The sequence below is a fragment of the Uloborus diversus genome, chromosome 5 (genome assembly GCF_026930045.1).
Source record: "Uloborus diversus isolate 005 chromosome 5, Udiv.v.3.1, whole genome shotgun sequence".
NCBI classification, from domain to species: domain Eukaryota; kingdom Metazoa; phylum Arthropoda; class Arachnida; order Araneae; family Uloboridae; genus Uloborus; species Uloborus diversus.
The window spans coordinates 55,329,496-55,353,969 of record NC_072735.1 but is presented as its reverse complement, the minus strand read 5'-3'; the positions used below and the strand labels follow the sequence as shown (position 1 = coordinate 55,353,969).

Here is a 24,474-nt window from a genome sequence, read left to right as displayed (position 1 = left end):
CAAAACCTTACCCAGAATAGTTCACATTACCGAAGCACATCCACCTTCAAAAGATCACCTTGAAGAACTATGTACTTCTGCTAGTGTTCATATAACTTTTGGAAACACTCCTGGAAGCCATTTTCGCTACATTCTATGATGCAGCTTTATCTTCTCCTGACGGAAGAAAGCGGTGTCCATGCAAATGTTTTTTTTTTGCTAGGAACAAGTAAAAGTCACACGGAGCTAAGTCCGACGAAACCTTATGTTATCTGTTTGTCATATCAGAGTATTGACCAATCGAACCGTGCATCCTCAACATGAAAGTCGCCTTTTTCCCCACGATGAAGTTAAAGCTTCAGCGCAAGAGGCCTTACAGGAGGTTGCGAAAAATGTCTTCTAGGAGTGCTTCTAAAAGCTATACGAACGTTGACAGAGTGCATAATCGTTCAAGGTGACTACTTTGTCGATAGATGTGCTTCGGTAATATGAACTATTCAGGGTAAGGTTTTGTACAACTTGTCCTCCTCGAACTTTTAGATCATATTACATACATATGAGTTTTCAATTTACTATTTCATAACGATTTGGAGTGACGCAAGTTTACGCGCATGAAGACATCACAAGAGAATTTGCGATGATGGGGTTGTTTCCTTCAGTCAAAGGTAGTACTTTTTGTCACTGAAATTGATAGAATATGCAAAAAAAAAAAAAAAAAAAAGAAATAAACATGGACCCAGAAAAGACTTTCATTTTCCCAACAGTTATTTTTTAAATTAATTTTTTAAAATGTCTGATTTTTCAAACAAGGCGTGGTCTTGATGACGTCACAAATGATGCTCTTTGGCGCATATTTCTACTGCGTTTCCACGTTATGATAATCAAGAAGCGAATTAAAATTGCGCTCTACGCTTGCTATCAACCATATCGTTGCCAATACACGTGAGTAAAGATGCGAATTAAATATTTTGCGCTGTGAATGGCAACACTGATTGGCATTTCATTATTTGTGATGTCATCAGACAGAAATGTAAACAATGAAAGTACACCGATTTAAGTAATTTTTAAAAAATATTAAACTTAAACAAATTATTTAAAAAATGGTCAGATCCTTTGTTTTTAAGCACGCTCTTTCAGAAGAAAATACTTTTAAAATTTTGGAAAAGACCCCATTAACTGAGGAGGCGTTCAAAATGAATATTTCGGTCATCTATATGTTCTTAGGTACATATGCATTTACAGATAATCCGAAAAAACTTGTGATGTATGAATTAGTGAACGTAAAATAGAAATTTAGGTCGAAATCTGATTTTTTTTTTGTGATTACAATTCCTTATTCGTAGAAAGGAAGTAAAATGAAATGAGTCAATGATCCTTTAAATCCCTGACAATCTTATCAATTTATTTCTGTTTGATTTTTTTGTTGCCATCGGCCAACGGCATCGGCCATCGGCAATCGGCCATTTGGAGGAAAACAATCGGCCATCTTTGAACAATCGGCCAACAATCGGCATCGGCCCTTCGCCAAAAAATGCCATCGGTCGAGCCCTACTCTTTTATAATTTTTTAATTATCATTATTTTTCAGTCTTTTGCATTTCAAAATAGTTCAAAAAGCATGTTTCAACCAAAACTTCATATATTACCTAATTTGCTTGTTTACTTAAGATTTATTGAGATAGATTATGTACCATTGAAGCGATGCATAGTGTAAAAATATATTAACACTAGAACATTTAAATGAAAAGAAAAAAAAAAAAAAAATAAAGTCCAAGAACACTTAGAGTAGGCATAAAATTGCGGTATACCTGCACACTTTTTGCATCTCCAAGACGATGCAGTCACAGCAAGAAAAGAAAATGTATAAGATTATGAAAACATTCATGTATAGTCCAGGATCTGAAGGGGGGTTGAGCATGCATGGAAAGGCTGACGCAATATTATTTCTGATTATTGTTACAGGCACGATGGTGATTATGAAACCACATGTCGTCGCCCCCCTGGGTGGTCGACAACCCCGGGGGAGGGGGAAAGCAGTGGGGGAGCCGTTTTTTAAAACACTCATAACTCGCGAACTACTTGAGATAAAACATTAAAAAAAGTGGCAATCGACGCAACAAAATAAGGGCTTCATAAAAGCTAAATATGATTATGGACCTATCTTTGTTGGTTTCTGAGTAAAATTCCATTTTTCGCAAAGAAGCAAAATTTTTGAATAAAATGCGCAAAACAAACATTTTTTGACCAAAATAAATTCCAAATCAAAATTGTTTGATTTTGCATTCAAATAAAGTCCAAAATATCATTATTCAGTTTGTTAAAATCATTTAAGTAGTGTTATTGCGTTGAAAAACAAAATGACAGTAGCAAGCTCGAACACGATTTGCATTACAGTTAAGGATCTGAAGGGGTATTTTGAGCATGCATGGAAGACCTGACGCAAAATTATTTCTGATTAATGTCACAGGCACATAGTGATTATGAAACCACATGTGTTCGCCCCCTGGAAGGTCGACAATCCCAGGGGAGGGGGGAAAGCAGTGGGGAGGGGAGCCGTTTGCGCAAACACTCATAACTCGCGAACTATTTGAAATAAATCACTGAAAAAAGTGGCAAAAGATGCAACAGAACAAGGGCTTGAAAAACCTAAACATGTTTATGGTCCTATCTTTGTTGATTTTTAATTAAAATTCCTTTTTTAGCAGCCATGCAAAATTTTGAATAAAATACGAAAAGCTTTTTTTTTTGAAAGATAAGTTCTTTTTTTTAATTATTTAACCGTTTAGGGAATCAATAAAACCTGAAACTTCATTATTTAGTTTGTTTAAAACTACTTTAGTATTACCAACGTGAGCGTTAAAAAGCAAAATAGAAAATGCAAGCACTTGCCTAAGTTAGCGCATTGAATAAAACGGCAGTATGCTAAGGAGAAAAAAATAGCCTTATTATCCTTATGACGAACTATTCATTCTTCAGTTTACAAACTTATTCTAATTGCAAAGTATTCAACTATGGCTTTAATTTTGTTATATACTGCTTTAAATTTGAGAAGAACTGTTGAACCAGGCCCAGAGTAGTTTTAATTCAAATATAATTTTAATTTATTTCTATTAATTTATGTTTTCAATTTGCACAAAAGAATATTGGGGGTATTGTTTCGCGGATATTGCTTTTTATAATTTACTCAACAAAGAACAATGATACAAGAAATAATATGTACTAAATAAATATAAAAAATGAGAAGCTTGAGCTTTTATGAAAACGAATATAAATATAAAATTGTACACTAGAGTTCTAAAAAAACTAATTAAATAAAATTGGTGAAATAATGCGTATTAAAAAATAATTGTAGAACATCAATATGCATACATAAAGCATTAATATATCAGAAATTCTGAAAGCTGGATCATACTCTTTTTTGTTGACTTGTAATTGTTCTATTGAATCGTTCGCTTCCGAGTATTTTGTAGTTTATGGGTTTTTGCTTTAGTCTTAAAAGCACAGTATTTACAGCAAAATGAATTATATTAATAAAAAAAATTACAAGATTATTTACAGTTCTTGCCTGCACATCAGGGTGGAATTAAACTCTCTAGTAACATTGGCTGCATCATAAGGTGTGGGGCTTTATTGTTTTATTTTCATTCAAGTGAAACCCAAACTTGGTTACATCTAAAAGCACTGCTAAGGTACAGGGGAATTGATTCAATAGTAGAGTTGAGCAATACTTCTTAGCACATGTTGGGAAGAATTGCAGGAGCATGGTAAAGAGCTGATATTATATTTATTTCTGGTGGAAATGACAAGAAATTATTGTGTGTGTGTGTGATGTACTTTCCGGAACTTCTGGTTTTCAAGTTATGAAAACGACAGTGAGATGTACCGATCGTGTTTTAGGTCTACTCTTGTGGTTTGACTATTGGAGAGAAAATTTTATTATTTTTTATTTGGAGATCTGCAAAATCTCTGCTACATTTTAAAGTAGTGTTTGGGACATTATGGACCAGAGTCATTCCATCGATAACTTGAACTTTGTTCTTAAAATAGGGTGCTTCTTCCAGAGTTTTGTTGCAAGAAGTATCATTTTCAATTACATTCACGAAATCGGACCTCGCGCTTTGCTTCAGTGAACCATTCTGATGAACCTAAACTAGCATTGGGCTTATTGTATGGGAATGATTTTTAGATGTACTAACATCACTTTTGAGCTAACGTTTCCCAGGTTAAATGTTTTTTTGGTTTTCTTTTGCTGTTTTGCAGTAGTTATTGAAGACATTGCCATTGCAGGACCTTCTCTGGATAAGAGACTATTCACATTTTCTTTAACGTTCCACTGAAATTTTGATGGCTGCTTATGTGGCAATAGCCTCGCTCACTATGTTTCATAACTCAGGTGTAAAATCTGCAAAAAGGTTATCCTGATCATTTATCCTTTCCGTAATTACTTCGAACTTGCAAACTTGAATGTTTTAATTTTTTTTAAAGTGCCTTTGTGATCCATTACTAAGCAACTATAATGCGTTAAAGGTTAAGTAATTACTTAACTGGGGCATTATTTTGATGATATTACGAAATAAAACCGCCAAAACAGGAGAGCCACAAAATTTACTTTGGTTTACGTCGAGTCTTCAAGGTACATTCCGCAAACTTGTTTTTTTTTTTTTTTTTCTTTTGTGAATTACCTCAAATGCTTTTTGAGCTTGCTTTTATTTCACTTTTCAACGCTTTGATAATATTTAAGTAATTTTAAACTAACTGGATAATGATATTTCAGATTTTATTGGTTCCTTAAACAGTTAAATAAATTTGATAATTTGAAAAAAAATGCGTATTTTATTCAAATTTTTTGCTTGTTTGCGAAAAATAGAATTTTAATCAGAAATTAACAAAGATATGATCATAGTCATATTTAGCTTTCATGAAGCCCTTGTTTTGTTGCGTCGATTGCCACTTTTTTCAGTGATTTATTTCAAATAGTTCGCGAGTTATGAGTGTTTGCGCAAACGGCTCCCCCTCCCCACTGCTTTCCCCCCTCCCCCGGGATTGTCGACCTTCCAGGGTGCGAACACATGTGGTTTCATAATCACTATGTGCCTGTGACATTAATCAGAAATAATTTTGCGTCAGGTCTTCCATGCATGCTCAAAATACCCCTTCAGATCCTTAACTATAATGCAAATCGTGTTCGAGCTTGCTACTGTCATTTTGTTTTTCAACGCGTTAATAGTACTTAAATGATTTTAACAAACTGAATAATGATATTTTGGACTTTATTTGAAAAAAAAAATCAAACAATTTTGATTTTGAATTTATTTTGGTCAAAAAAAAGTTTGTTTTGCGCATTTTATTCAAAAATTTTGCTTGTTTGCGAAAAATGCAATTTTACTCAGAAGCCAACAAAGATAGGTCCATAATCATATTTAGCTTTTATGAAGCCCTTGTTTTGTTGCGTCGATTGCCACTTTTTTAAATGTTTTATCTCAAATAGTTCGCGAGTTATGAGTGTTTTAGAAAACGGCTCCCCCACTGCTTTCCCCCCTCCCCCGGGGTTGTCGACCACCCAGGGGGGCGACGACATGTGGTTTCATAATCACCATCGTGCCTGTAACAATAATCAGAAATAATATTGCGTCAGCCTTTCCATGCATGCTCAACCCCCTTCAGATCCCGGTCTATGTAACTCTGTGCTCTTAAAAAAATTTAATTCCAAATTTTCACCTTTCAAAGAACTTTTTTTAAATCTTAATATAATGAAAGAAGACTCATGTATGAATGGTGGAAAAATCAATAAACATTAATTTTTATGGCAGTTTTCATTAGTAAAATATGTTGAGAGTATTTTTATTTAAGTTTGTAATAAGGCTTTTAATTAAAATGATTTTTTTTTTGATAAAAAAATTGTATTCCTAAATTCATTAAACCAGGAAAAATAATATCTACAATGGAAAACATAATGATTTTCTTAAAACCTATTTGTCCTGTTTCTATAATTGTTGTCAGTGATACATTAGGTAGACAAATTACACGATTTGTAACTTTTTAAAAAATCTTTTAACAAAATATGCATTGATTTTTTTATTTTTAAAGTTGTATAATGTACATCAGACTTATGATTCATTTGTAGATACTGAAAAATACTTTCATGTTTAAGAATGCGTGATTTTAATTTCACTTTTATTTTTTCGCTTATAGTAAATAGCTATGATTATGAGAAAATTAATTTGCAAGAATTTATTCTTGGTTATTAGTAATTAATAATGTATGAAAAATCACAGTAAATTATTTCTTTGGTTATTTATACCAAGACCCATTTACGTATTGTATTTTTTATAATGCTTAAAGATTTTCAAACAATATTCTCCTATAGAAATCTCTAAGTATGAAGAAATTAACATGATTTTCTTAAAATAAAATTGTTTTTCCTACAAATAGTAATAAAAACCAAATAAATCGGGTTTAAACCAAAAAAATGGGGTTTTTTTTTGGCTTTTTTCAAAAAAAAAAAAAAAGAAAAAACAACCTTGACATATCATATCACCCGGATCCCCCGTACCTACCACTATCTGTCTTTCAACCAGTTGGATGGGGCGCTGAAATTATTATTTGAGTGTACAAATGTGATAAGAGCATAAATATTGACTAAGACATGTAATTTGTTTTAATAATTATTTTCCCTTTTAATTACAGAGCTGGGTATTGCAATATAGTGGCAAAAAAATTGGTCAACAGGATCCACATGTCTTTGCAATTGCTGAAGCTGCTTATAATAGTCTACAAACATTAAATACAAACCAAGCATGTGTAATAAGTGGTGAGAGTGGTGCGGGAAAGGTAATATTATTGATTTTCTTAGTTTCATATGCTTATTTTATGAAGTTTATACATTTTTTATCAAAATATTTTATGTAGAAAAAGAAAGTTGCATAGTTAATTATTATTTTTATTGAAGCTCTTGTTATTAAGAGTTTCTTTAAATGTTACATGCTCAATAGTTCAACTCTAGACAAGCCACATATTTAGATTATATTTAAATTGCATTTTGTGTTTAAGTAATCTGGCAACAGCTGTTATTTGGCCAGTGGTGCCGACTCCATGGGGCCTGAGGGGGCCCGAGCCCCCTCAAAAAATTTTTTGAGGAATTAAATATAATTTAAGAAAATGTTGCAGTATTTACTCTAAGCGCAACTCGATAAAGCTAAAGAATCAAGCTTCTTCAGAAATGTTGACTTTTTATACTGCTTTCAAACAACAACAGTGCAAATATATATATAAAAAATAATAATAATAATAATTAATAAATAAATAAAAGTAAATAAATGAATAAAATAAATTATATAATACTATAACTTAACTGATTCAGGCTCAAATTTCTGCAATATATGCAAAACATTTTATGGATTGGTTTTTGTAGTCTTAATAGTGTGTGGTTAAAGTTAGAAACAATTTCTTCTCAGTTATGAAACTTTAATAATATTCTAATTGATTGTGTTGTTTATATGCCTTTATATTGATTTTAAATAGTAATTTTTTTTCTTCAAATTTTTGAGATGTGTCAAATTTTTATTGCCACCGAGTGGTATATTATTTATATTTTTACTTTAATGATGCTGCTAATGCTAGTTTAGGACAAGTTATTAAGTGACTGATCTTGGATCATTTTTGATAATAGTCCATTTCCATGAGTTGAAGGAAATTATTGTTATTTTATGACCAATTATGAAGGAAAAAGTGTTATTGAGAAAATTCAAATTTAACTTATGATTGGTTTTCAGGGGAAATAAAAATGAGAAACAAAAAGTATAGTTTGACACACTAAGCAGCTCCCTACTTTGCCTCTTTAGAAAATTTCCTGTTTCTCTTTTTATCTGTGAATTTCAATGTAAAATGTTCATAATTGTTTTGCAACCAACTTTTTGTTCCATTCATAGATTTATTTGCTTCTATTAGAAGTAAATTCCTCATCATTGGTGTAACTACAAATCAATTGGAGAGGGTAACTTAAGCAGTTGAAACGTTAACTTCTAATACTTTTCTCACTTGCGTGTGACATTTGTTTTGAGAATTTATACGTTTTGTACAATTTTTGGAAAAAAATTCTATAACTATGATTTGAAATTTTGAAAAATGATTGATCAACGTTAGAATTCCCTGTTTGAAAATTTAATTTTAAAATTAGGACTACAGATATGTAAGGTCTCTGCTTTCAGACTATCTGCTAAATCTCATAAAGTGCTTGATTTGTTTTGACATTAAGCATGTTCTCAGACACTTTCCTTTCATAAGTAGATCTAACTGAAAAATAGAACTTGAGTTAGAACAACATATATTGGCTTGATCCTTGTTTTGTGAAGTCTATTTATTGAAAATCAATAGAATTTCCTTTAGATTTCCAAGATTTTGCTTTAGATTTTTTCTTTTGTCCCCCCCCCTTTTTTTTGAAGGGATTAAGAAATGCTGCCCTCTCTTCTGCTCTTACTTTTATGCAACTAACATTTGTCAGGGTGCAGTTTTAGTCTATCTAGATGAAAATGTATGCCACTAATTTATATATACTGCTGTTTATTTTTTCTAATGAGATTATACAGTTGTAAACAATATACATTACTAACATTTCTTGTTTTATTTATTCTTATTCTATTTTGTTTAATAGACAGAAACAACAAAATTTATCTTGCAATATCTCTGCACAGTAACAACGAATGTTTCAACATGGATTGAACAGCAAATTTTAGAAGCGAATACTATTTTGGAGGCTTTTGGTGAGTGGTTTTATGTTGCTATTTATCAGGGCGGAAAGGGAGCTGAAGGGCCGGTGCACCTCCTGAAATGAATTTGCTGTTGCAAATTTCCATTGTCAAAGCAAAATTGAATTAAATTCATGATATTGTAAAGTCCATTGCAAATAAGAATTTTAATGTGCTCATTTAACTCATTGCGAATAAGAATTTTATTTCTGAACTTAAATTTGGTAATCTCTCATATTTGGCTTGAACCTCTCCCGAAATAAATTCTTATATATGCTCGTGCTATTTTCTTTTTTTTTTTTTTTTTTTTTTTTTGTAACATTTTATTGAAAATTGACTTTGGAAAGGTAAGTCATGCTAGTGTAATTTTAAAGTTTTTATGAAATACTTAATCTGTTAAAAGTCTGCTAAATAAATTTAAGTACAGTGGAGCGCCACAAATCCGCCAACATCCGAAATCCGTGTCAATTTTTTCGAAAACTTTATTTTGCCGAAAAATAATTTTTACAAACGCGAAACTGCTAATTTGTCGCCAATAATCCGCCGCAAACGAATTTCGTCACATTACGCTCTCAATCACTGAATAAAAAGATGATCTCAGTACAAAAATTTGAAACAATCCTCAATCTCAGAAATGTTTTCAATGTGTAAATAGCCAGTATCAATTGTAAATATGTATATTAAATAATGTAAATACTGTAAGTATGTTATTTTTATTTATTGTTTTTATTTTTTTGAATATAAAGGTACAACCTCCTTAATGACCTGAAATCCGCAAAATCTAAAATCCTCACAACAACTTCTCCCAACTTGTGTGGATTTTTGATCATCCACTGTAATTTAAATTTTTTTGTTCATCCCTTAAACTGCCAATATCCTTTACATTGCAATTGTATATATATTGAATCTATAATTTTTATTAGAAGTTACTTCTTTTTTCTGTGTTTTAAGTTTTTTTTTATAAAAAATCTGATGAACAACTGTTTGTACATTGAAAATAAAGTTGGACTTTTAAAAGTACTACTGGCACTGGCTGTAAGTTTTTCTCTAAAAGTATAGTTTATATTTGTGGCTTGATTCTAAAAGCGCCACAGTCACAATTGAGGGAGTTAAAAACAAAGGGATGTAAATGCAAAAATTTTAAAAATGTAGGGTTGACCTTTGGAAAAGGTAAAACCTCTCTTCTATCATGGGGCAAGATATAGTACTAGTAGCCCTGGTAAGTGTTGCTAAGCAGAAGGATTTAGAAAAAAATTTCAATTAAAGCCTATTATACCTACAATCTGAACTTTAAACGCATTTTACTCAAAACTTTAAAACATTCACATACATCCCTTTGCTTTTCAGTGCCTCAATTCTCATTTATGACAAAAAAAGCCTTTTTAGAACTGAATTTAAAAGCACTGCCATCAGGGCCGGATTTGGAAATGTGGAGGCCCCGGGGCAACGAAGGAGTGGAGACCCCTAATCAGGGTCTGAAAAGATCATCATATTTTCGAAAATATCCGATACTTTGATATATATCCGAATATTTTGACATATATGTATGTATCCGATATTTTCAACCCGTGAAAGTTAGGATATTTTGTAAAATAATATTGTGGGGGCCCCTTTTTGTGGAGGCCCCGGGGCATTAGCCCCACCTGCCCTCCCCTAAATCCGGCCCTGACTGCCATTGATATTTGTTGTTACTGAAATGAAGAGAAAAAAGGCTTTCGTTTGTTGTTTGACATAGGCTATTTTAGAATTGAAAGAATTGATCAAATATTTAGTAGTAAGTGAAATATATTTTGCTATTAATAATTCAAAATGTCACGACAATGACATTGGCCATTTTTGATTCTAGCAACAAATATATTTTATGTTTTCTTCATAAAATGTTATATTTTTTCTTATATTTAACTTATACAGTATAACTTCAATTTAACGATGCCCAATTTATCGAATTCCCCAATTTAATGATAAACTTTACTGGTCCGGATTCCACTGTAATGAATGTCTTACTCCTCAATTTAACGATATCCTTGATTTAACAATAAATGTTTCCCATCCCTTGACAATTATTAAATCAGATATTTATTTCTGTAAATCATTTGGTCATTGGTTTATCTCTTTTTTTCCTGAATTAGGTAATGCAAAGACAGTCAGAAATGACAATTCCAGTCGATTTGGGAAATTCATTCAAGTATGCTTTGACTCTAGGTACCAGATCAAAGGCTGCATTATTCAGGACTATCTCCTTGAGCAATCTCGCATAACGTTTCAGTCGCGTGGTGAGAGGAACTATCATGTTTTCTACCAGCTTGTGGCTGGTGCTCAGCGAAACAGGGACTTGAGGGAACAGTTCATGATTGGGACTGCTGAATCTTATACATACCTCAACCAAAGTAGCTGTTTCAAAATCGAAGGTGTGGAGGATGCTTCTATGTTCGATGCTCTCCGACTCGCTATGTCCGTTCTGAACGTTCCCACGGAGATGTGTGATGGTATATTTAGTGTGTTGAGTTCCATCCTCTGGCTTGGAAATTTGAATTTTCAAGATGTGGATGGCGAAAAATGCAGCTTAACCACCGATGATGAAGAGATCATTATGACTGTGGCCACACTTCTGGGTTTGCCACCAGAAGACTTAACTCAGGTTTCCCTCCAAAGGCAGATAAATGTCCGAGGCAATGTCACTGAAATTCCCTTGAAAATCAGTGAAGTAAGTGTTTCAGAGTTTTTTATTGCTTAGCTATGATTTAAGATTCAACTGCATTCGAAGCCTTTTTTTACACTTATATGCTCTAGTCTAAATATGCATAGATTTAGTAGCAAGAACAAGAGTGTTAAAAAAAATTTTTTTTGCATGAATTTTAAAGATTTGATGACTGACATTACAAATAATTTTGTTTGTTTAATTATTTTTTATTTTTTTAATTTGAATGAAGACATGCAATGAAATCCCATTGTAACGAACTTCAAGAGACCACAAATTTTGTTTGTTCAAATGGGAATTTTGTTGTAACGGGAATTCAAGTAATATAATAGAAATTAAATCGAGAATAAAAATGTGTTTCATTGAAACAGATAGGTTGTTGTATTCAAGATTGCCCATATAGGGGGCAAGGGAGGGTTCGAGCCCCCCCCCCCCCTAGAAATTAGAACTTTCTTGCTTTTAGTACTTTTTTCTTTGCAAAAATGTAAAAACATTTCTTCTCCAGCCATTAATGTATTGGTTTTGTGGTAAAATGGATTTCACTTTATTTAGATAAAATTTAGCCTGTTAAGAATTGGCTGTAATTATTTTACACATTATTGAAATTAATAAGTGTACTTAAGGTAATGATGATGACGATGTAGATTTGATGCATCATTCAATGAATGCGGCACACAGTTATGAAAATAAAAGCTAGCTCTATTTTTGAGGCAATTTGGAACCATTCCTTGTCATTCAAAAATCTGTACGATGTAGTTGAAAGTTGACCTTCATAAAAACTTAAATTAGTGCAAATGCTTATGTTTTTTCTATAAAAATTGATAAATGTGCTTCTTGAGATATTTTGTAAATGTTAATTCATGAAACATTTCATGCTCTGTGTTTAGTTTTTATAATAAATCGGAAGTGTTTCTCTTTTCATGTGTTGGTATTTTTATGTATGATTCAGTAATAAATGGTTTAAATTAAAACAAGAAGTAGTAAAAATCCATGAAATAGTTCATAGTTATCTCACTAGAATCTGAAGATATTTTACTTTTTAGTGCAAAAATAAATCTATTATTTAATGGCATTAACTCTTTTGGATCAAGATTTTGGAACTCCCTACCTGTTTAAGAAGCATAAATAGTAGATATTTCTTTAAGAAAAAGCTAAAAAAATGTTATCCTAAGCTCTATTGCAAATGATTTAAGATAACATAGCACATTTTTAACTTAAGTGTACTTTGATTATGTTTTGAATTTTGACAAACTTTTTTTCTTATTATTTGTATAATGTTCATGTGCTCTTTTGGATGATTATTTAGATCCTTCGTTATAAACTAGCCCTAAATGTGGTTCCTTTTGGAGTAGTGGAAGCTAGTCAGGCTGTTGTTACAGCCTTTACTCCCATCTACTCAATTAGAGAGTTTCAAATAGACAGGGCAAAAATAAATTGTCTCTAATTTATTTTGTTTCATATGACATGTGAATTGAATTTTTTTGTGAAAGAAAAAAACCCAACCTTGATTGAAATAAAAAAAAATTGAACTGAAAACAAAACTCACACTTATATTCATGTGGGAATGCACAAGGGTGTTTAGCCCTCAAAACCAATAGAGCATTACCTCAAGAACGAGATGCGCCCAAAAAGGAGACCAAAAGCATCAAAAATTGCCCCTCAAAAATGGCACAGTCTGCCTCCATGACTCTTTCTGATGGGCACTCCTGATGCCTGATTTTTGAATATAATATTGCTTAATATGTTGGTTTCTTTGAACATTGATGGATATGTATTACAACTAATGTAATAAATATTTTATCAAACTATCAATGATATTTATGATTGATTTTTTTTAAAATTACTATCAATGTTGTGCTATGTTTGATTCCTCTTATCTCTCTGTTTGAACAAGCGACTAAAACAAAAAAATTTTGATATGCATTGACTATTACGTACTGGCTAAATATTAAAGATTTAATAAAGCTTTTTTCTTGCAGGCGAGAGAAAATAGACATGCCATGGCAAAAGCTCTTTACTCTCGAACATTTGCTTGGATTGTAAATTATATTAATACTTGCACAAATCCTGGTCAAGACAGCGAAAGATTTCTTGGCGTTCTTGATATATTTGGTTTTGAAAACTTTGATGTATGTATTTGGTTAATTTTTCTTTCATTTCCTTTTTTTCTTGAAAGACTATTTACTAATGATATTAATGATATTTGTTGTTTTTTTTCCTTTAAAGATTTGTAAAAAAAAATCTTGACTGCATTAAGTTTTTTGAATTTGTTATTGTATTTAAAAAACACTATTACAGTATAAAGTAATAACAGTAATAAAAAATGATTCAAGGCTTTACCTTTTATGAAAAATGTTTACACGTAAAAATTATTTACTTTGATTACACTATCTATCTGCATCAAGGAAAAGATAGGGGAGATGCAGATGCAAGGATTTTGAAAAAAGCATAATTTTATTGGATTAAAAAAAAAAAAAGATTTTTCAAATTTTAGATTGATTTTTTGTTATTTAAATCAGATTTTTAAACATTTTAATGTTTTTTTTTGTTTAAATAAAAAATCTAAGGTAAATCAAATTTAAAATGCACTAACATTCAGCTTAAAACAGTTAAATTGTAATTGACCTTTTTTTTTTTTTGTACTAATTTTTATGACATTGAAATTATTATTATTCACCAGTACCATCCAGGACCGGATTTGGAAGTGTGGAGGCCCCGGGGCAACAAAGGAGTGGAGGCCCCTAATCAGGGTTCAAAATGATAATCATATTTTCGAAAATATCCGATACTTTGATATGTATCTGAATATTTTGATATATATGTATATATATGATATTTTCAACCCGTGAAAGTTGGGATATTTTGTAAAAATTTTATTGTGGGGGCCCCTTTGTTGTGGAGGCCCTGGGGCAGTAGCCCCACCTGCCCTCCCTTAAATTCGGCCCTGGTACCATCCACAAAAATATATGACAATCTTTGTTGTTTGACTGAACAACAGAAATTTCTGTAATGTTATAGCCAGATCTAATGTGACTAAAAACTAGTTTGAAATGGGAAATAAGCAACATGTGTGCACATGTGCAGTTAATTATATAAATATAATCTTTAGAATAAATAGAATCAAAAAATTTTTTATCTCACTATTAAAAACTTATTTTGTGCATTTTGTGTCAAATCATTTTTTTCCTAGCAAAGTAAAAATTATATTTGATAACTTTAAGTAGTTTTATTAAAGAAAAAGCTAAATATTTAGCATATCAGTTTAAAAATATGAACACATACATTTAATGACTTAACAAAAAGAAATTTTGAAGCCAGCACAAAGTCTGTTTTGCAGCTCAAAGTGAGCGTAACTTAAATGTCATAAAATTGGTTCGATTTCAGTAGATAAAACTTATTTTTAGCAACTAATGAGTGAATTCTATTTCTCTTTTACAAGTTCTTTCATAATAGCAATTTGTATTTGTTTCTTTTAATAGTTCATTTAAATATTTTGAATAACTTTAAATCTTACTCTAAAAGAAAAGAAATTGTTAAAGATGAATTCAAATCATGTTTGTTGGCAGAATAGTTTTGTGAGAAATATTTTATTTGCTTTGAATTTGAACTATGAATAGGCAAATTTTTCATTGTGGTGTAAAAATTACTAAAACTGCTTGTCTCCTTTAGGTAAATAGCTTTGAACAACTTTGCATAAACTACACAAATGAAAAACTTCACAAATTTTTTAACCATTATGTGTTTGCACTTGAACAAGAAATAGTAAGTTTAAAATCATTTTATGCTATTTTGACCTGTACTGTACAAAAATATCATCATTATCCTATCAAAAATGTAACCCTATTTTTTTTTTTTTTTCAATTTTCTAGTACCATGAAGAAGGTATAGTTTATTCTCATATTACATTTACAGATAACACCCCATGCCTTGAACTTTTGGAAAAAGTAAGATTTTATATTAACTTTTATTAAATTACATCGAATAACATTCTTTTTCAGGTTCGGATCTGCATACCTGCATTCTTTTGGTGCAATGAGGGAAGGGTGGGGGGAAAGGGGCTGTTGCTTGAGAAGTCAAGTAGAAAAGAAGGGGGAAAAGCCATTCAAAAAAAAAAAAAAAAAACTTTTTAAAGTTTTGAAACACATTTTTTGGAGAATGATTAACTAAACTGAGACTTCCTTTGATTTTTAGAACAACTATGAGAATAAAGTGTTTTGTTTTCCCCAGTGGCAGATACAAGGGAGCTCATGGGGTCATGACCCCCTCCCCCCATCAAAATCTGCGACAATACTTTGTAATCTGTTTTAACGTTCATTGCATGTGAGATTTGAGTTGTGAAAATGCCTGCTTGAAAAAAAAAATAAAGAAAGAAAGAAAAACCGGACCAAAACTATTATATAATAAGAAGCAGTTGATAATTTTCGAATTTTTTTTTTTTGGGGGGGGGAGTATGGGGGGCATTAACTGTCACTTTTCTATTTTTAGTATATGTATATAAAATATGTAGAATAAAACAGTTAGTCTGCGGCCCTGTGTTTAGAAGTCAATAATGAAAAGTAACAAAGTGTCTGACGCCCAATCGCTTTTTATGCAACAAATTTAATGGATGATAGTTATTGTAAAACTGTATCCAGAGTTGTAGGGATCACTTTAACCGATAAAACACTTGAGTGCATAAATGTTTTTTTTTTAATGTAAAGGCTCTGCAGATTATTATTTCTTTCTGTTACAATTTTTAGATAGTTTTGTTTTTATCATGCTGAGTTTATTTTTAAATGTGCTGTAAATAGTTAATTAGTTTAAATTAGTGTTTTGAATTTAGTGTCATGCAAGAAATGTAAAATTTGAGTATGGTGTTAGCTCAAAACCTCATTATACAAAGGTTCTCCTAAACTAGCCCACTGTATTAGACGGAAGCCCTGTGGAAAAAAGCCACGTTTGGTAGAAAAGAACTACATATAACAGGGGTTTTCAATTTTTTCCTACTCACGGCCCCTTTTGACCAGTTACAATTTGTTCATGGAACCCTAATCTATTTTTTAATTATACTTGCATATTGAAAATATGGACAGCTCGCGGCACCCCTCGCCCCTCCTTGCGGCAACTCAGGGTGTCGCGGCACCCACTTTGGTATCCCCTGACCTATAATTAAATCAATGAAGCATTTGGGTGACAAAGCAGTGCAATCTCTTTTTTTGGTAAATTGAAAAAACTGATGAGCTCAAAACCAATGGAAACATATCTGGAATTCCTGTATGAGACTCTGAGACAGTGACGTCTTCGTCAACCACTGATTTTCTACAGTTAGAATTAATTAGTCAGTGTGTAATTTATGAATTCTGAATTATGTTTATAGAATATTTAGTTTTTAATTAGATTCTCGCTGCATTTTTTACGAAAATTTTAAGTGATAATTTACTATTATTTTAAGTGATGTTATTTTTCTGCATATAAGATGAATGTGTCGAGTATCATGCAAATTTATAATCTAAGATGGGTGTGTGTTGAGTATTATGCAAATATTTAATCAACCAAGGATTTTGTGATCCGAAATTTCCGAAAACTTTGAATTGTCGTTTCCAAGATTTTGGGCTTACACATTCTAAAACTGAAATATTATTTTTAAAGAAAACTTTAAAAATGATTTCTATCGATGATTTTTGTAAGCATATTTGAAGAGCTTTTATGATTTCAATGAATTTTGTTTGCATATTTGAAAAGTTTTTACCGAGCGGGGGAGAGGTGTTGTTCGTAAATGAAAATTGTACGTAAGACTAAGTTCTTGATCATGAGCCTCCCTAAAATGAAATTATGTATCCGCCCCTGGTTTTCAAATTGTGGAAAGTAAACTTGAATGATATTTTTTTTCTGTGGTCATAATCAAGATTGCAGTATCTTGTTTCTTTTTTTCTTCTCTTAATCTTCATTTTGTAAAGGTAAACAGTTTTTATACAGCAAAACCAACACACCGCTTGTTTTCCCTCTAATGCATTGCATAACTATGCCTGCCTATGTAAAAAACTAGCACTGGGGAGGAAGTTTTGGATGTTTTCCTTGGTGGACTTGTTTAAGACCTATAGTAATATTAAAATAGGGGTTAGGCTCCTGGGGTTTTGAACTCTTCGTTCTAGTGATAGATAAATGTGTAATAAACTGAAGGTGTAACTATTTCGATATATATGCCCAATGTGCATAAAAAAACATGAATAAACAAAATGTTCATAAAAATGGCTGTTTTATGATAGTCTGTTAGAAGTCATTAATGACTTTTCACTGTAGTTTTTTTATAGGGTAATTATGCATCCATGATTTTTCGCACCATTTCCGTAATGGGATTTTCCTTCACTTACAAATCAGAAAGGTCTTTTACCAATGTCAAGAAGTGTCTCAAAACTTTCGGTGTGAAATGTTTTGATTATGTGTCTTCAATGTAGATATTTTCATTGTTTTTGTCCTATTGTCACTTCTAAAAGCTTTTTTAGACTTCTGGAACCAATTACAAAGAAAAAAAAATGTTTTCAGTGACTCAAGTTCACTTATTATACCTGAAAAACAAAAAAAAAAACTTTAATTCTTAATGCATGTATAATCAAACCTGCTTAAATTAAACCCACTTATAATGACGATGTACTGTTATTCAAGCATTTGTTAACTTAGCTTTACTCTAGTTGATTTAAAATACGTTTTTTTTTTCCAATGTCATTTATTTAGTTTGATTTTTTTTAAATTTAATAACATAAAAAAGTTCTGAATGACATCAGTGTTATAGTTTCTTTTATATCTTTTCTTATGCTTATTAGTGGACTTCTTTCTGACATTTTTATACACATAATTTTTAAATACTGTTTCTCATGAACTCTATTGAGATTCTTCTATGCTTAGTCAAAACTTATCTTACAGCCTCCTAAATGTGTTCTGAGGTTACTTTCTGAAGAATGTAGGATGCCTGGTGTAAGTTATATATTTCTGTCTTTTTCATTTTGTTTTATTGTTTTTTCCCCTTTGAATTGATAAAATTTTGTTTTATGATGTAATGTTTTTACTATTGTGTGAACATTTAGGGTACAGATTTAACTTATGTAACTAAGCTGCATCAAGAGTTTGATGGACACGAAAACTATATCAAAGGAGAAGACAGACGACGATGGGAATCCGAGTTTGGAATTGTACATTATGCAGGTGCTGTTGTTTACAATATTGAAGGATTTTTAGAAAAGAACAAAGATGTTCAACAGGATCAGTTTTTTGAGCTCATGCAGAAATCCTGTAATTCTTTCGTTCAAGAGCTTACAAAATTTCAGGTATGTATTTTATTTGTTTCATACTTTAGAATTATTTACATCTGTAACCTGTAAAGTCCCAGCGAAATGTATGCACTCTTTAAATGACTGTAACACTAACAAATTGTATGATTCAGGAAAGTTTCAAAAACCAAAACAATGTGTGCAATTGAGGCAGTGAGAGAGCAAAGGGATGTACGTGGATGTTGTAAAGTTTCTTATAAAACGCATTTAAAGTTCAGATCCTAGGTAGCTTTTCATTGAATGTTCTTTTGAAAACAATCTGTATAGCAGCACTCACTAGAGCTACTAGTACCATCACTTGTCTCAAAGCATGCAAGAAGTTCCCCTATTATTTGTACTGGTTATCTCGAAAAAATTAATTTTATCACTTACATCCCTCTGCTTATCACTGCCTCAATTGCCATTTAATGAAAGTATTCAGCTTGTCTGCCACTGTGGTTTAGGCACGGCTGACAACACTGACCAATGGAACACAAAAAAATTATTAACCATTTCACACAATTGGTATTTCTACATTCGGTTGGTATTTGGGCATATTCTCTATCAGTGGCTGTTCTCATAAAATTAGTTGTCGCTAATTTTGTGTTGTAAACATTGCTTGGAATGCTTTCACAGAAAAAAATACAAGAGGGAGGGGGAGGACACTTTCTCTGTCTATCATCAGTTTGGCACGCAGCCATCAGTATAGAACCATACGTCACACTATTAGTGTGCAGGGGCGGATCCAGAAATTTTCGTAAGGGGGGTCAGGTTTTAATAGTCAGCATTACACCTTCTACTTAAAATGGTATCAGTTAAGCCGGGATGCCCATCCCCCCTCCAAAATGAGATCAAAACCCTGTCAATCTTTTCCCCCTACATTTTTCAATGCCGCAGCTTGCGCTATAGATTATATTCCCTCAAATTTTCATCAAAACTCCTATTTCTTTCGGTAGACAGGCTAGTCATGTTACCCTAAGCTCTGAATACATGAGATTACAGCTATTAAATACTTGAAAAAAGCTCAGACAATGCACACAGGACATGTGGTTTGAGTTGGAAGAGTGCTTTGAAAAAACTTTAAGCTCATTAGAAATGACTATTCATTTGAAAATTAGCAAAAAATTAAAAATAGCAATGGCCCAGTAACTGAACCAAGTCAATCCTTTGAATTATGATGCGCTGAAAAGAAAAAACGAACAGAATCAATCAAAAAAAAAAAAAAAAAAAGAGAGATTCACATTGATTCCAGGGTACAATATTTTTGGATCTAAAAATTTGAAGTTCAATAATAATCATAATATAAATATTGTCACAGGGGGGTCAGCTGACCCCCCCCCCCCCAAAAAAAAAGAGAGAGATTCATTGATTCCAGAGTACAATATTTTTGGATCTAAAAATTTGAAGTTCAATAATAATCATAATCTAAATATTGTCACAGGGGGGTCAGCTGACCCTTTGACCCTCCCCTGAATCCACCCTTGTTAGTGCTCCATCCCTTACAAATTTTAGGGCCCTGGATAAAAATACATTTGGGGCACCTTAAGAGGAGTCTACAGTTTTCGGCTGAAGTTCTTTAAATCACAGTACTAAAATATTACTTGGTGGTAGCAGAGCATAGTTCAGCAACTAAACAATAGAGTTAAAACCATTTGAAGGGATTATTATATTAAAAAAGGTGTAAGTCAAAAAATGGTTTCTTCTTGCTTGAAATTTATGAAAAAGCATCTGACAATAGGCTTGTTTTTGTTGGATATCTTTTCATCCATAAGCCCATTTATTTTGTACTATAAATGGGTTCCTTGTGACCCCAAAACACATGTATGCAGTAATCTGCCATTTTGTGCAGTTTGCGATTTTGTGCAATTAGACGTCGTTATTTCTTATTTTACTTTTCAAACACAAAGGCATTTATTCAAATTCATATAAAACGCATTTCCTCATTGAAAAAATACTCTCAAAACATTTGTAGCCATATGCAACACAAGTAACTTCAAACAAACAATTTTTAGGGAATGCTATATAAAGTGAATTTTCAAAATGACAGATCAACCACGTACCTATTGTCTTATGTTGACTTCTGAATTGATGATAATAAGATGTTTTTTCAACTCATCAGTTTTATATGTGAGATGTTTATAATTACACTTGTTTATTATTTTGTAAAATGGTAATATAATAATATAATAGAAGACCAATTTCATATTTTTTGAAACTTTTTCATTTGTTTCACATTTTTCAGCAATGCTACTTTATTTTAGTTCAACATATTTAAATAAATGTATAGTAAATTCATTTTTATCAAGTATTTACTGATAATAATAAAGTAATAATCACTAATAATGTTTTATTATAGGATTTATTAAGTGTTACTGTAAACAGGCTTAAAACAGCTGCTACAATATCACGAACAATGACAAAAGGCAAACCCACCGTAGCTGATGCATTTCGTCATCAACTAACTGCACTAGTGGATCTTTTGCATTCAACAAATCCATGGTATATATTTTATAATTTGCTTATAACAAAACTTTTCTAAAGATTAAATTTAAATCTTGAAATTTGCTCTTAAATCCATTCAAAAATTGAAATTGTTCGTTGCTTTATGTTGTTTATTTATTTGTTTGACTGTGTGAAAATTCTATTTTGTTTCTGAATCTTTTTTTTTTTATTTCATTCATTCATTATTTTTTTTTTTTTTTTTGTTAAATTCTTTCATGTAACTGTGGTTATTTGAATCTCTTATTTAGTCATTAAATCTAGTCAAATGTAGCTGCTAAAATATCAAGAAAATGGTAGATAGGTATAAATACATAAGGTAGTGTAGATAATCACTGTAATCCAATACATTCATTTATAAGAACTATGAAAATGGAAAAAAATCAGAAATTCTCATGAAGAAACTTGTTTTTTAACGTCTTATTGTATTAAATCAAAAAAAAAAAAGAACATTTCTATCTTAACTGCTAACAAAAAATGAAGGCAAATACAAAATTAAATAATATCTTTTCTTGTTTGTAGAAATAAAGTTACGTTGAAATTGCAATTTTTCGAAAACCTATTTTTATAATTTCTATTTCTACATACAGACGTTATTCAAGTATGAACAATGAAATCAAATGTTACTGCAGGAAACAAAATCAATACATGGCAAATGTTGTTTTTTTTTTTTTAAATTCTTTTCTTGATTGTTTTTTTGAAGTTGCTATGTTTTCATAGCACTTGAAAAATATTTAAAGGGTTGAAACTTAATGTCTGTCTCCCAAGCTATCAAATTTTTGGTGTTAAAAAGCTGTTTTATTATGGTTTAATGGAATTGAGTTGTGAGGAAAAGCAAAATAAGTTCCTTGATTACAGTTATAACTTGAGTAATTTGTAATATTTTATTGGTTTTTTTTTTTTTTCAAAAAATTTATAAACACTAGCTTTACATGCATAAATGCATAATTTTATTTTTTCCAGTTTCTTTGGTAAAATTTTCATGTGATGGACAATTTGCTTTGCTTTTGTATTACAGTCAAGCCTACTTATTAGAATATCGGTTAAAAGATTGTCCTGCTTAATGTAATACATTTTCAATGTACCAAACCATTGATATCTATTATTTTAATCCTGTTTAACAGAATTACTCTCTCATTAGAATAATTTTTTGTGGAAAATTGGCTATTCCATTAGGCGGGTTCGACTGTACTTCTTTCAAATTAATGTTTTTAGTAATTTGATGTATTTAATTGCAAAACATCATTCTTTTTTAGGTACGTTCGATGTATAAAACCAAATACAAAAAAAGCTGCTAATAACTATGATGAAAATCAAGTTTTGACACAGCTTCGCTATTTGGGAATGTTAGATATAATTAGAATCAGGCGAGAGGTAAGTTTACTGCATTAAAATGTGCACTTGCATAAAACTACTGCTCTTGTAAAAAAAAGTTATCTCTCTCTTATTCATTGGCACAAGAGATCAATCAAAAAGGTGCAGATGTATAAATCAAATTCATCTATAGTTTTGAGGAAAACTTTTCAATGTTGTACTTGATCTTGATATGTTTTTGTTTTGTTTTGTTGAGCTGTTATTTACACATGCTTATAACTTCTATTTTAAATAAAATCAATTCAATCGGTTGAAATGATGTGAGGACAAATCTCAAATGAAATTGACTGCCATGATGATATTAAGTTTTAAATTTTAAAACTGTACAATGGAATAAGTGACCTTTGGAGTTTCAAATGCAGATTTTTTTTTTTTTTTTTTGAAGGATAAATGTTTTGCTAAGAATTTGATTTAAAAAAAAGCTGAAAGAGATGACTTATAATTTATGGATTACTTTGTTTAATATAGATATTGCCTAGTTTTCTAATGTATCGATAGTTCTAAAAAATAGTAACATTTTAGCTTTTTAGTAAAAGTTATTAATGAACTTGACCCTGGGATTCTTACCGACATCTATCCATGGAAAAATTTTACTCATCCATAGATACTTTTGCTTGAACGCAGTAAAAATTTTCATCATGCAGAGAAGATACCACATAATAATAACAACATCCTACACGCCATTTTTTACATGAATTTTAAGAATGTTTTTCGTAATTTTCTTATCTTTATTTTTCTTAAATGCTTATTTACTTTTTTATAATTGTTGCAATAATTACTTATTTTTATATTTAAATATTTTTTGTGATTGCTTTAATAACAAGTAAAGTTTTATTTTTGATTTATTAAAATTGTAAAAGGAAAAAAAACATCAGTCCGCAATTTTTTTTAAAATGGTCCTCAGGTTGGATGGTTTTCAAGTTTCAAATGGTCTGCAGATTGAAAGCTGTTTTTTTTTTGTAAAAAAAAAAAATCTGGTCTGTAAAAAAATTTTAGAAGTTTTTGTTGGTCTGACTGAGCATTTAAAACAGTTCATAAACACTGCTGTAACCCTTTAGCCCCAAAATGTCAGTCACTCTATTGTTACTTCTTTAGCAAAAGATCCGACTGAACTTTGAAGTCAATCTTTTCTCTTTTGATATGCGTTCCTGTAGCTAGGGTGCTACTTGTGTCATACTTTTAAATGAGATGATTAAGATTTTAAAAAAACATTTAAATTACAATTAACTATTTTTTGAAATCTTTATCATCTCATCTTCATTTTTTTAAACACTCTGTTCTTGTGGTTTGTTTATTGTTCAAAACCAACTGGCAATCCTTTTGTATCTGCTTTAGTCTATTCTAATGTTGTTGTTTTTTTTTAATTTAGGGGTTTCCTATTCATACAACATTTATGGAATTCCTTCTAAGGTATAGGTGTTTAGTGAGAAAAAAGAAATTACCAGACACTCCTGTGCAAGCTGTACGTGCCATTCTGTCAATGATGAATTTTCCTACAACTGAATGGCAAATAGGAAAAACAAAGGTATGCATGAACTGCAGTTGCATTCAATCCTTGTTCTGCTTGATAGCTTGATCCAGTAAAACTTCTGTGGGAATTGAAATAATAAATTTTGAATCCATATTTACATTTAAAAAGCATGTCACATGAAATAATTTTACCTATTTTTAAATAATGTTTCAAAAGCATAAATGCAACAAAACAATTCAATGAGTTTTCAACAGTTTAAATTTTTTTTAAATAGAACTAATTTTTGTAATAGAACTATTGCTATTATGTGATTATTTTGTTTATACACAATGGGGTCGTTTCCAAAATTTTAAAAGTATTTTTTTCTGAAAAAACATGCTTAAAAACATAGGATTTGACCATTTTTTAAATAATTTAAATTTAATAT

General features: G+C 31.0%; 1 protein-coding gene across 1 annotated transcript in view; it reads left to right on the top strand.

Moving 5' to 3' along the window:
• Positions 1 to 24,474, top strand: part of LOC129222933 (unconventional myosin-X-like) — a 259,802-nt gene that overhangs the window by 179,175 nt on the left and 56,153 nt on the right. Inside the window, exons 4-14 of the mRNA XM_054857494.1 lie at positions 6,666 to 6,809; positions 8,629 to 8,737; positions 10,852 to 11,426; positions 13,400 to 13,549; positions 15,090 to 15,182; positions 15,290 to 15,364; positions 18,321 to 18,371; positions 18,482 to 18,721; positions 21,060 to 21,202; positions 22,459 to 22,576; positions 23,946 to 24,101. Of these exons, the coding sequence (XP_054713469.1) occupies positions 6,666 to 6,809; positions 8,629 to 8,737; positions 10,852 to 11,426; positions 13,400 to 13,549; positions 15,090 to 15,182; positions 15,290 to 15,364; positions 18,321 to 18,371; positions 18,482 to 18,721; positions 21,060 to 21,202; positions 22,459 to 22,576; positions 23,946 to 24,101 (1,854 nt within the window). The remainder of the gene's footprint in view (positions 1 to 6,665; positions 6,810 to 8,628; positions 8,738 to 10,851; positions 11,427 to 13,399; positions 13,550 to 15,089; positions 15,183 to 15,289; positions 15,365 to 18,320; positions 18,372 to 18,481; positions 18,722 to 21,059; positions 21,203 to 22,458; positions 22,577 to 23,945; positions 24,102 to 24,474) is intronic.